Below are 12,963 nucleotides of genomic sequence, written 5' to 3' on the forward strand. Positions count from 1 at the left end.
CTTGCACTTTGAGTGATCATCACAAAGTTATTTTCTATTGTATAAGATGTTTTTTAAAAAATATGACCAAAGACGATGTTCGCGTTTAATACGTGAAGATACATGCGAACAAATCACATCCTGAGTGTGTCAATATTATCCCACCTAATTAAAATTATCATTTTTTTCAGAAAAATTTCAAATACCATCCTTATGTTTCACACTTTCTCACTTTATTATCATGTGGTTCAAAGTGAATCAATTCAGTGTCCTGATAAAATTTTATTTTTATTTTTTTTTATTATCAACCACTAATTTTATTTCTGTTAAATCAGTGACAAAGTTAATAAACTCAAATGCGTACTAAGTAAATATGCGAGAACCGAGATAGATAATCTGAAAATTTTTATAATAATTAATTAATAAAATATTAGCAAAAAAAGCTGACGAAAGTCATACAAATGAAACCACATGACAATAACTTGATACATAAATTATAGTTACATAGCAGTAATAAAAGTACGAAACTAAATGACAATAAACTTGATACACTTTAAATAAGACTAGATTAAAAAAGTACGAAACACCAGGAGTTTTTTTTTTTTTTTTTTTTTTTTTTTTTTTTTTTTTTTTTTTTTGTACTAGCTTGCTTAGGTTTGTGAGGCGACGTTGACTCTCTACCTCATTTGTCTTTTTCACATGTAACGTATTTGTCTAAGTAAAGCAACTACTTTTTGCTATGTGTGTGATGTGACATTGAAATGGGCAAAAATGTAAATTATTCATGGATCCCTCAACTATTTTTCTTATTTATTTACACTATTTTTGCCAATTAAATTAGAAATTTTGTTAAATATAATTATGATTCTATTATATATATTTCAACTGTTTTCAATGATTTTTTCGGTTGATAGAATTGTAAATTTCGTTAAACATTAACTATGTCTAATAGAGAATCTCCAAACTCAATTTTTAAAAATAATTTAAAGAAAATAAGTAAAACTTGAGAGAGAGTATCAACAAAAAAATATATATTTTAGTACATTAACTATTAAGATGCCTCTTTTGAGTTTAGCTCTTCTGTACTTTTAATTTTGATAATTAAATTGTTTAAATTTTATCAAATAGTTTAATAAATATTTCCTCTCAATCGTAGTTGATTATATAACCTTTTTAATCTCATTAATTATATATAATCTTATAAAATTTTTAAAATATAAAATTATATTATAGTTAAGTCATTGTGATCTACATAATGTGATGTTTTTTTCATCGAAACACACAAAATAATAAAAATAAAAAATCAAACCCGTAACCTCGCGCATGACGCACGGGAACTTGAATTCTTATTCTAATACAATATAAGTTCAAAAAAAAAAGAAAACACTAAACTGAGTCTTAATAAGAAAAGAAGTATCACATGCAAAATTGTAATTTTAAATTTTATAAATTTAAAATTTAAAATTTTTTAACTTAGATGGCCTCATTGGTGACATGGTGTAATCATTGCTTAATCGTGATAAAGGCATCTGTTGTTAGATAATGTCCTTCATAATTTTTTATTTTTTATTTTTAAAAATTTGCCCTTTTTTTGACTTTTCACAAACCAACCATACGTCTCTTCCCTCTGTCCTTTGCTTTCTTTTTTTTTTTTCAATATATTTTTATTTTTTTTATTTGTCCCTCGTCTTGAGAGACCATATCCCCAAATTTAGTGTAATAATTGTGAGTTAAACTCGACATTTACAAAAAAAAAAAAAAAAAAAAAAAAATTAAAATAAGAGACTTTAAAATCTAATTTATATGTTAAAAATTATACTTTTCCATAAAAACTCCTAAGAGCGTGCGGAAGTTACTTATATACGGGTGACATGTTTGTTTCACTGAAAGGATAGGTGGGTAAAATTATTTCCGATTATAAATATTCATTTCTGCCGTTTAGACCACCGTAAAGTAAATTCATATGTAACTCCACTCTCTCGTAATATCGTAATTGACTTCGCTATGGGAGTAGGGATGCAAACGTTGTGGATTTGGAGGCGAGAGCCCCGCCTCGCCTTCTGCCCCGACTATCAAAATTTCGTCATGCCTTTCGTCCGAATTCGTGACGGGTTAAAAAATATATTCTATAATCCTCCCCGCTTTGTAACCCATTTTCCGCCGGCGCCTTGAATCTGTCCTGCTAACTAATATTTTTTTATAAAATTATAATATTATTAACATTTTATAAAATATAAATTAATATTTTTTAATAATATTATATATATAATTAACAATATTAATTATAAAAATTAAAAATATCAATCACAATTCGAAACAAAATTTAAAATTTCAAATGCATGAAAAATGAGAGCACTAACTTATTTGTATTTTGGACTTTTTTGTAAATACATTATTTTTTAGGGATATTTTTTAAAACATAAATAATTTTCAGGCGAATTCGGGGTGGATTCGGGCTGGATCATGGCGGGCCGAATTCGGGGCAGATTCGAAGTGGGTCAAAATTTCTCCTATTTCCTATCCTGAATCCGCCTCAGGTCATAAAAATTATTCCTTTTTCGTCCCGAATCTGTTTATTTTCTTTCATTTACTATTCTATTCGGAACGGATCAGAACGAAAGCTCCACCAATCCGGATCCGTTTCCATCCTTATACGGGGAATACCAAAGTCAATTAAGAGAGAGAAACATGTAGGAAAAAGTAAAAATTAATAACTATAACTTCTTAAAAATTTTCACTAAAACAATAAAGAAGTGACCAGCTACAATTTTAAACCATTAACTTTTTGTCAAATAAACTATAATAATTTTCACTAAAACAATAGAGAAGTGGACTTGCTACAATTTCAAGTCCTTTTTATGTAAGATTAATTGCAGCGGTACAGACTTTTCCCTCGATCACCCATGAATATTTTTAATTACAGTTTTTTTTCTACCGAATGTGTGAGATTATTGGAGCGTTACAAACATTGTTATACAAGAATATTTTATATTTTTAATTATAATAATCCTTTTTTCTATCCCAAGAATATTTTTAATTATAATTCTTTTTTCTACGAAATCCTTATGGAAGCATTACAGAAACCCTTTTATGTGAGATTATTGAAACGTTAAAGATATGAGATTATTGGAGCATTACAAAAATTCTTTTTTTATCTCATGTGAGCATCCTGCATGGGACTCAGTGGTACCAAATGTAACAACCTGACATGCATATTAGTACAAATAAATTCGTTGGGTCCAAACTATCAGCATAATAAGCCCAATTATCAATATTAAGGTTCCTTACATTTATATTTCTAATCATAATCTCTTTACATCCGATGTAGAACTATTAGAGCGTTACACAAGCGACGATGTAAATTTTTTTTTTTAACCTGAATTCAATTATTTCGAAAGTCATTTTCAATCCAAAAATCACAAGGGGAAAGATAGAAAAGCTTGTGGTCCATAGAACACTGTCATACAATAGTTAAATTCTCCTATAAGATGACATATAGATGCCCCTAAATTAGTGAGATGACATATAGATGCCCCTAAATTAGTGAGGAGAACCATTCTCTTGAGTCCAAAGGGATCAAAGAGATCTATAGAGAGAGAGAGAGAGAGAGAGAGAATGGGGGAGAAGAAGAAGAAGAATAAGATGAAGTGCATGTTAATGGCTATTATGGTTCTCCAAATGCTCTTCTCCCATGTCTCATCTCTCCACAGAACCCAATTCCCATCAACATTCCTCTTTGGAGCTGCTACTTCTTCTTATCAGGTAATGGTAGCCACAATTCATAGATCATTAATTTACTTAACACATAACCATAACCTTCAAATGATAGTAATAAGAGTTGCTTACTTGTAGTATATTACTTTTAAGAATTTATTTGGATATCAGAATAAGTTTTTTTTTTTTTTTGAGAATAGGTAGCACGCTACCTGCTTCATTCATTGAAAAGGTGAATTAGGCTACAGGGGTGAGGCATCGAGGGCCTCGTGAACACGAAAAAAAAAAAAAAAAATGTAGATATATATATATAAAGAGGGCAATTAAGGAAGGTCTATCCAAGAGTCAATCAGGAACTTGAGCCTGCGCACCACAGTTACTGGGTCAAACTGTATGCCGCGAAAGATAGCGTCGTTCCTAGCTTTCCAAATGGTCCACCAGCACGCTGCTAACTCGGGTAATCCGTTCCTTCTATTTAGTCCACCATCCCTACGCCTCCACCTATCCCAGACTTCAAGTACATCATCACCCAATTCCCCGGACTGAACTTCTTCGAGTCCCGCGACCATGATATACTTGGTAAAGACACATTGAGTGAATAGATGATCCACTGACTCGTCATGAACCGTACACAGCGCACAAGTCGTACTTCCAGACCACCCTATCAGACTGAGGTTGACCGCCGTAGGAGTTCTTTTCTTAAGAACAAGCCAACAGAACACTTTGATCTTGAGTGGGATTTGGAGTCTCCAAACCAAAATATCAGAATAAGTTATTCAATAATAATTTATGTGTTATAATTTGTTAGTATATTATACTTTTTGAGGCATTTACTAAATGGTAAAAACATCTTGATTAAATAAAAAAAAGTATTGAATAAGACTTTCCATACAAAGCCTAAGAAGATGTTAAGTAATGCGATCTTCAATAAAATGGAGGATTAATTTGGTTTCATTATATTACTTAGTTATTATGAGAAATTACTAATGCAACTTTTCTTTTTCTGTGGGGTACTTAATTATTTTAATATAGTTACATGAATTTCATAAAGTATATTAACTGAACTCATAAATTAAAATAAACGATGCGTTCAGAATTTGACGTTAAAGCAAACTAGCTCAAATAAAGTTTTAAAAGATTAGATAGTAAAGTCAAAATTTGTAAAGGTTAGGAAGTCACATCAAAATGAGTAATTGTTGAGGTAAGTAAATTTTAAACATTTTTACTTTTTTTTTCATTGTAATATTTTTTATCAGATTTTTTTTTTTAGATAGTAACTCTTTTATTTTTTAGATTGAGGGTGGATACTTAGAGGGCAATAAAAGTCTAAGCAATTGGGATGTTTTCACTCACATGCCAGGTAAAATTTATCCTTTCAAAAAAAAAAAAACCCTGAGTTTTTGTATTTGGTTTTTTTTTTATTTCTTTAAGTTGATGAAAATGACATGTTAAATTAAAGGGGAATATATAAGTGAGTAGAGGATTAGACATGTATTTAATCATATTTTTGAAGTAGTTGCAAAAGTGTTATTTAAGTTCTATTAAAAATAAAAGCTCTCTAATAAAATCTCCACTATATATACTTTCTTATTATATAAAAAAAGAGTCAAAGCACATCTTCATTTTGGATGCACAAAGATTTGGTTCAATCTCCTCGTCAGAAAAAAAAAAAAAAAAAAAAAAAAAAAAAAANAAGGGAAATGAATGGCTTTTTTTTTTTTTTGGAAAAAATCGTGTAAAACTTATCTGAATTGTGGACCATTTTGATTTTGCTACTCAGTTTTTTGAATTTTGAGTTTATTATTGAACTTTTCAATTTATTTAATATGAATCAGTTAACAACACTTTGACTTTAAATTTTGAATATATCATTTATTTTTACAGATGTAATTAAAGTTAAAATATCGTTGACCGACTCAAATCAAATAAATTAAAAAAAATTAGATTGTAAAATTAAATTTTGTAAGGATAAATTTTATACGTTTTTATCTTTTTTCCTTTTTTAGTGAACTTCAAAACAAAAACATGTGATATAGCGTAATTTGGTATCCGTGCATTGTAAAATATGGTTAAAATTATTTCTATATTTTATATAATATTTATTATTAAAAATATCGTTTTCGTATTGGTTCATTGTAATTTACGTTTAAAATTATCTCTATATCATGCTAGGTTCATTTTGACGTGTTCGATCATGCTCAAAATAATAAAAACAAAATATTGTTTTGGTCCACGATACAGAAAAAAAAATTTTAACAAAAATTATTGGATCACATAGGGATGAAAAATGGATCACACATTATCCCATCCGACCCGACTCTGAAAAAATTACTGGATTTGATTCGGATTCGGAATTCAAGTTAGAAAATTTTACTATTTTTTCTTCGAATTCGTTCTTTTTGAATTCGAAGCTGATTTTGATATGTTTTCAACATCCTATTCAGTATGAAATTTTTGTAAAAAAAAAAAAAATGTGATTGGGACTTAGCAGAGTTTTAAAAAATTTTGAACTGAATAGCATTTCAGATTTCAAATCATTTTTCTTAAAACAAAATAAATAACTTTATAAGTGAAATATATTATTCTATTAAATTATGATTACGAAGAATATTTATAGGGCCCCTCTTAGCATGCATGGCCACTATCGAATTTGTATTCGGATCCCACATAAAATTATTGATATGGATATGGATTGAGTACTATTGGGACCTACCCAAAATCAAACTTATCATGTAATTAAAGTTGGTACTAAATAATTCCATTATTATATTATTATTATTACAAAAGCAAATTGATGCAAATGGATTCGGGTTGGTAAAAATCCTGCCCCGATTTGTCCCGAAGGGGACAGTAAGTAGGAGTAAAAAATAGGAAAAAAAAATAATCAGACTCGAATTTGTCCCGAATTTGCTAAGAAATGGAGTGAGAGATGAGGATCATTTTGTTTCTTTTATCCACCCGATTCTGCCAAAAATTTTTAATATTTTATTCAACCATCGCAGTAAAAATTTATATTTTCGTCAAAATTTATTTTAATATGATATTTATTTTGTAATAATAATATGGTATTTATTTTATTCTCAGGAAAAATCTTAGATGGGAGCAATGGAGATGTCGCGGACGATCATTACCATCTCTACACGGTACACAAATTATGATGCTTTAAATGCGCAATTTTTACTTAATTTTTATATTTTGGTTTTCCCTAGTTTTTCTTTTTTGATATTAGATATAAATTAAAATCTTAACCTGCACGTAATATCGAGAGTATTTTAACTATCAATTTAAGCTTTTGGGTTGATTCGAGAGTCCTTTAACATTGTATCTGCTAAATATAAAAATATATAAACATTATTCTCTAATAACTTAAGAGCAGGAGATTCTGATACGCTTAAACTTTTAGAGTACAACGGTTGTTTTACAATTTCAGAGTCAGATACATATCTCCACTTATTAGATTAAGCTTTCAAATTGATTGGAGCTCTTTAACATCAATTAATGATTCCTCAAAAACAGGAAGATGTTGAGTTGCTTGATTACTTGGGTGTTAACTCTTACAGATTCTCCATATCCTGGGCAAGAATACTCCCAAGTGAGTTTTAAGTGATTGATTAATGTTTTATCTCTATTTTTTCTTTCATATTAATTAAGTTTTGCTAAATAATTTCTCTCTCTCTCATAATTAGGAGGTCGATTTGGAGAGATTAATCTCGAAGGCATAGCATTTTACAGTAACATTATTGATGCCCTTCTACTCAAAGGTACATAATAATTAGTTGGTGACATTTTGCACATGTCTAAACTTACTGGAGTTTCTGTAAAAGTATTGTTAATAGTCCTCGCAACAACTTTCCACACAACAGAAGATAAAAGTTTCGAATTGAAGCTCCTGCTGTGAAACTCTAATAAGTTCATTTTATCTTCTGGCGATAATATACTCGCTAAACTTTCTATTTGCTAAGCATCTGACTTTTGCTTCTCATGTATACAAGCTAATTTTCTTGCTGTTTGAATTGAATAGGAATACAACCATTTGTAACCCTCAATCACTTCGATTTCCCTTACGAATTGGAACATCGATACGGCGCATGGTTGAGCTCCGAAATCCAGTATGTTCTCCTTTTGATCCAACTCCATTTGCTTCGAGCTCCACGAATTCGTGTCGCCAGTGAACTCACCCTTTTTATTCTTCCTGCTTCAGGAAAGATTTCGCCTACTTTGCGGAAGTTTGCTTCAACGCATTCGGCGATCGCGTGAAATTTTGGACCACATTTAATGAGCCAAACCTACTGATCAAGTTCAGTTACATGATTGGAGTGTTTCCGCCGTGCCGATGCTCTAAACCATTTGGTAATTGCACTTCTGGGGATTCTGCAGTGGAGCCTTATGTTGTGGCTCATAATGTTATACTGTCGCACGCAACCGCAGTTGATGTTTACAGAAGAAAATATCAGGTTTATATGTTAAGATTCGACAAAATTGCGCGATGAAACCTGATAATGTGAAGCATAAATGTTTCTGACATATAGTTTGATTATTTAGGCGAAACAAGGCGGTTCAATCGGGATAGTTATTGCGACAAAATGGTATGAACCACTGAGGAATATCACAGAGGATTATGCAGCGGCGCAACGAGCTTTATCTTTCGAAGCTGCATGGTAGGGTCTACTGTGTTACTATTTATCGGTGTAAATAGTTACTGCACTAAGTTTGACGCTACGGTTTTGGTACTGTAACAAATCGAAGGTTTCTGGATCCTATAATCAACGGCGATTACCCTGCGGAAATGCGCGACATCGTAGGCTCAAATTTACCCGAATTCACACCTGCAGAGCAGAGGCTACTGGAGAGCAAATTAGACTTCATCGGAATCAATCAGTATTCGAGTACTTATGTTCGGGACTGCAAGTATTCGTCGTGCCAGTTGGATTTCTACGAAGGAAACGCGCTTGTCTTCGCGACTGACGAAAGAGATGGAGTACCAATCGGAAAACCGGTATAAATCACAGATTAAAAGGGCACATGCTTAGCATTATTTATGCTTTTTGATTTTGTTCTCTAGTAACCGAGAAAACTTAGTTTCTTTTCATATACAATCCAATCGTTTTTGAATGAAAATCAATGTCTGTAATGAATTGGACAGTAGTTGTCTACTGGTCGTCTATCTGTCTATCTGTCTATCTGTCTGTCTGTATGCATGTATATTAAGCTCGATGATTCTGCGTACAACTGCTAAGTCGATTAATTCCTTACCTAAAATTATGTTTCAACCGTATCGGGTAGCGATATGTGATCGAATATGTACATTTGTAGTGAAGATACGCGTATTCGAATCAGAAGAAACGATTTCCTTTCGCATTACCAATAACTTCTAATCTCGCAGACCGCACTCTCGGGGATTTTTGTGGTTCCATACGGTATCGAGAAGGTGGTCATGTACATGAAGCAAAGATACAACAACACGCCAATGTACATCACGGAGAACGGTGAGTCGTCGAAATATATCGTCGCAGATGAAGTTTTCGGATCGAAATTGGTACATAAAATTCTTATTGACCTATATATGTTTTTTTTGTTTCCTTTTCAGGTTATAGCCAAAAAGGTGATAGTAGCACATCAATGGAGGAAATGGTAAATGATATTGAAAGAGTTGAATTTATACATGATTACCTAAGTTACTTGTCCAATGCCATAAGGTAATTAAAGTTGCTAATGTAGTAATTAAGTGGCCCTATCTCTCTTATATTTTAATTTAATTATTGATACTACTGGCCCTATGAATTTACATGTGAAAGTAAAATACATTAAATCATTTTTGAAATATATACATATATTTTTCTGATTAAATTGAATTAAATTGATGTAGGCAAGGAGCTGATGTGAGAGGTTATTTTATATGGTCTCTTTTGGACAATTTTGAATGGGCATTTGGTTACACTATAAAGTTTGGACTTTATTATGTGGACTTTGATTCACAAAGGAGAGCTCCAAAGTTATCTGCTGAGTGGTACAAAAAATTTCTCAATGGTTCAAATTTACCAAAAGTTAAAGAAGATGATGCAAAATTAGTGTGTTCCAGTTCATAGTCAAGGTGTAGTTGCTATGGTCTTTGAAAAGAAAATAAAAAGTTGTATAATAGTGCTACATATTTGAGAGCATATCTATTTCTCAGTAATGATATATCTTGTAAGTTACTTAGTTATGCATTAATTATTATTTCTTAATTTTTATGTAATTTAGCCTCTCTTTTTTTTTTTTCGAGATCATATGGTGTCTCCTCTTAATCACAATAAAAAATTAGCTAAAACTAAAAATATATTATACTTTTTTGTGAACCTATTTTCTTCTTTGTTTATATTAATATATATTTTTTTGTCACTATTTGTATACTGTAGTCTGTTGTAATTAATTAGTTTTAATTCGCTAGCTACACTTTCAATTATAATGCTTCAAATAAAATTATGTTTAAGTTAATTAAAGATATAAAAATAGATGATGGACAAAATGAGAAATTTTATTTACTTTTTTAATGAATGATTATCAATTTGGGTATTAGTGATCATCTCCCTAAATTAGAGGAGTATTTTTAATAGTGACACGTTTAAAAAAAATGTTTATGTAATTAATTCAAGGTTGGAGGAAAAGTATATATAAATTAAACTTAAATTTAAATCAAATCTATAAAATCCAAATAAATGACATATTTTTACATAAATGCAAAATTAATGATTTTTTTTAAGGCAAAAACACCTAGGCCTATATTAATCTAAGCATTATTTCCACGCTTTTACTTATATTAACAAAAATGATCTAACACGTATCTAATTGCGATTTGACATAGCACTGAATAATCTTTGGTACTTTATTAATTTTGAGAACGATTTCTCTGACGTTTAGTGCGTGAAATATATTTTTGCGTACATCTTACGCATTTTCGTATTTGGGAACAAGATTCAAAATAGAGATGTTAATGGCTACGTAAATCTGAAATTTCATCTGAATCCGAATATGAACAGAACAGATTTATTCGATATGGATATCAAAAATAAAAACCCGATGAATATGAATTCGAATATGGATTTGGCCTGTATCTAACTTGAACCCAAATTTATTTTACATTATACATAATATGTATATAAAAATTTAATGCTATATTTGAATTTATATTTTAAAATTTTAGATTTGATGTAATATATTTTAAAATATTGAAAGGAAAAACTTCAAAAATCACCCCTATGGTTTCACACTTTCTCATTTTAGTACTCTGTGGTTTAAAATGTATCACTTTCGTACCCTGTAGTTTTGTTTTTCTCTTTTTATTATTCCTTCCATTAATTTTTTTTTGTTAAATCAATGATAAATTAAAACTAAAGGATACTAAAGTGAATATTCAATAAATCTAGTGGGATATCTAAAATTTTTTTTATATGATTTAACAAAATGTAAACAGAAGGACTGTTGAAAATAGAAAAAAATCACAAGGTACTAAATTGATCAATTGTAAACTACATAGTACTAAAGTGAGAAAATGAGAAACCACATGGATGGTATTTGAAGTTTATTCATTGAGTTGTATAGTTTATAAAATATTGTAGAATTTATTTGTAAGCTTTTTTTTTTTTTTTTACTTTAATCAATTTATAGCTATGATAATTATATGAAGCCCCATAATTAAACCCGTAAAGATAAACAGCACATTTAAATTTTTAAATTCAAAATTTTATTATTGATTAACTCAAATCAAATAAATTAAAAGATTCGATAGTAAAATTAAAATGTGCTGTTTATCTTTACGGGTTTAATTATGGGGCTTCATATAATTATCTAAATTATTTATAAATTGATTAAATTCATTTAGTAAAATAAATATTATTAGTTATTATTATAATTATTATTGTGAAAAAATGATGAGTTTATAATTCAAATTTACCTACCTAGTATGTAGTTGATTAGCGAGCTTTATATTAGCTTGAGTCAAAATAATATGTAGTTGATTAGCCAGTTTTATATAAGTTTGAGTAAAAATAATTAAGTGACGTAATAAAAGGCCTAATAATTTAATAGAGTATTCTGATTTGTTGCAAGATAATAATTTATCTCCCACGTTGGAGGATTTTTTTTTTTTTTCCTTTTTAGTGATGCGTTCCGAGGAATAGCTATAAAATATGAGCAATGCTTTGTGTACCCAAGAGTGTACCACAGTATAAATTTTTCTCACACTTAATATTAATTTCTAGCGTGGTTTGTATGATTGGTGTTCTCGTTACTAACCAGTAAAGTGTTTGCCTGTGTGTTTCAAATTTTGTTGAAAATGTTTATGATGTGCTGTCAACTAAAATTGAAGTAGTGTCGAAAGCAGCCAAATTTTTCTTGGATATGTTCCCAAGAGAACGAATTCAGATATTTTCGGACTTAGCATTGATTATTTAAACGATCCACTTCAGTTCTGACGAATCCGAGTCATTTGCTAGAATGAAGCTCAAAACGCTTCAGTCCTTCGTCGACGCATGTCACGCCTTCTCTTTTGGATGGGATTCTCACTTCTCCAGAAATGTTATGCAAGCTGATCAACTAGCCAATTAGGTCTGTCTAGCAAAAAAATATATATATATACTGTGTAGTCCTCTTTTGAGGACTTTTTTATTTCTATATCGTTTCATTTTATTTAAATAATGCCGGCGAACAAAAGAGCATAATCTTGCTACTAAGTTTAAATATTTCAGAGTCCATCCATACACTCCATTACATAAAACTTAGGGAAAATTTCTTCAATACCCTTCCAAGTAGTTCTAATTTCATAAATACCCTTCAAAATTTCAAAATTTCATATTTTGCCCTCCAAAAGTATGGAAAAGTTTCAAAAATACCCTCACTGCTAGCGATCTGTTATATTAGCTTCAAAATACCAATTTTACCCTTTATTTTAATTTAATCACCACTCTCACAATTTTTTTTTTGAATATATGGAGACCCCCTCAATTACAACCCATTGTGAAATAGCCTCCTAAATTTAACTTTTTAATTAAAGTCTTCTTAAATTTTATTTTCTTAAATTGAATGATTTTTTATTATTAAATTAGAGATTTTATCTAATCCATTAATGATTCAAACAAATTTAATAATTTTAATAACTTCGTAGTATATAAAATTAAATAAGTTTCTGTTCAAAAAAATAAAATTAATAAAAACTTCAAGGATTTACTTAAATGACCTATAGTTGATAGTTTTAGTATAAATATCAAAAAATAAGTGAAAAAAGTTTGATTTTTA

General features: G+C 29.8%; 1 protein-coding gene across 4 annotated transcripts; it reads left to right on the forward strand.

Annotated features, from left to right (window-relative positions):
• On the forward strand, positions 3,488 to 9,928 carry LOC109708003 (beta-glucosidase 16-like). 4 transcript variants are annotated; one of them, XM_020229555.1, is made up of 12 exons: positions 3,488 to 3,741; positions 4,987 to 5,053; positions 6,778 to 6,836; positions 7,210 to 7,285; positions 7,380 to 7,454; positions 7,715 to 7,802; positions 7,895 to 8,147; positions 8,236 to 8,351; positions 8,440 to 8,689; positions 9,077 to 9,179; positions 9,281 to 9,389; positions 9,560 to 9,928. In XM_020229555.1, exons 1-12 carry the CDS (start codon positions 3,595 to 3,597, stop codon positions 9,777 to 9,779), a joined length of 1,563 nt encoding a protein of 520 aa, XP_020085144.1. In that variant the 5' UTR covers positions 3,488 to 3,594; the 3' UTR covers positions 9,780 to 9,928. The 4 variants fall into 4 exon arrangements, with proteins under 4 accessions (XP_020085144.1, XP_020085145.1, XP_020085148.1 ...); XM_020229556.1 differs by lacking the exon at positions 4,987 to 5,053 and adding an exon at positions 3,894 to 4,150 and having other exon boundaries at positions 3,601 to 3,741; XM_020229559.1 differs by lacking the exon at positions 4,987 to 5,053 and adding an exon at positions 3,894 to 4,150 and having other exon boundaries at positions 3,601 to 3,741; positions 7,254 to 7,285.

This window comes from Ananas comosus, linkage group 3 (genome assembly GCF_001540865.1).
Source record: "Ananas comosus cultivar F153 linkage group 3, ASM154086v1, whole genome shotgun sequence".
Taxonomy (NCBI): Eukaryota; Viridiplantae; Streptophyta; class Magnoliopsida; order Poales; family Bromeliaceae; genus Ananas; species Ananas comosus.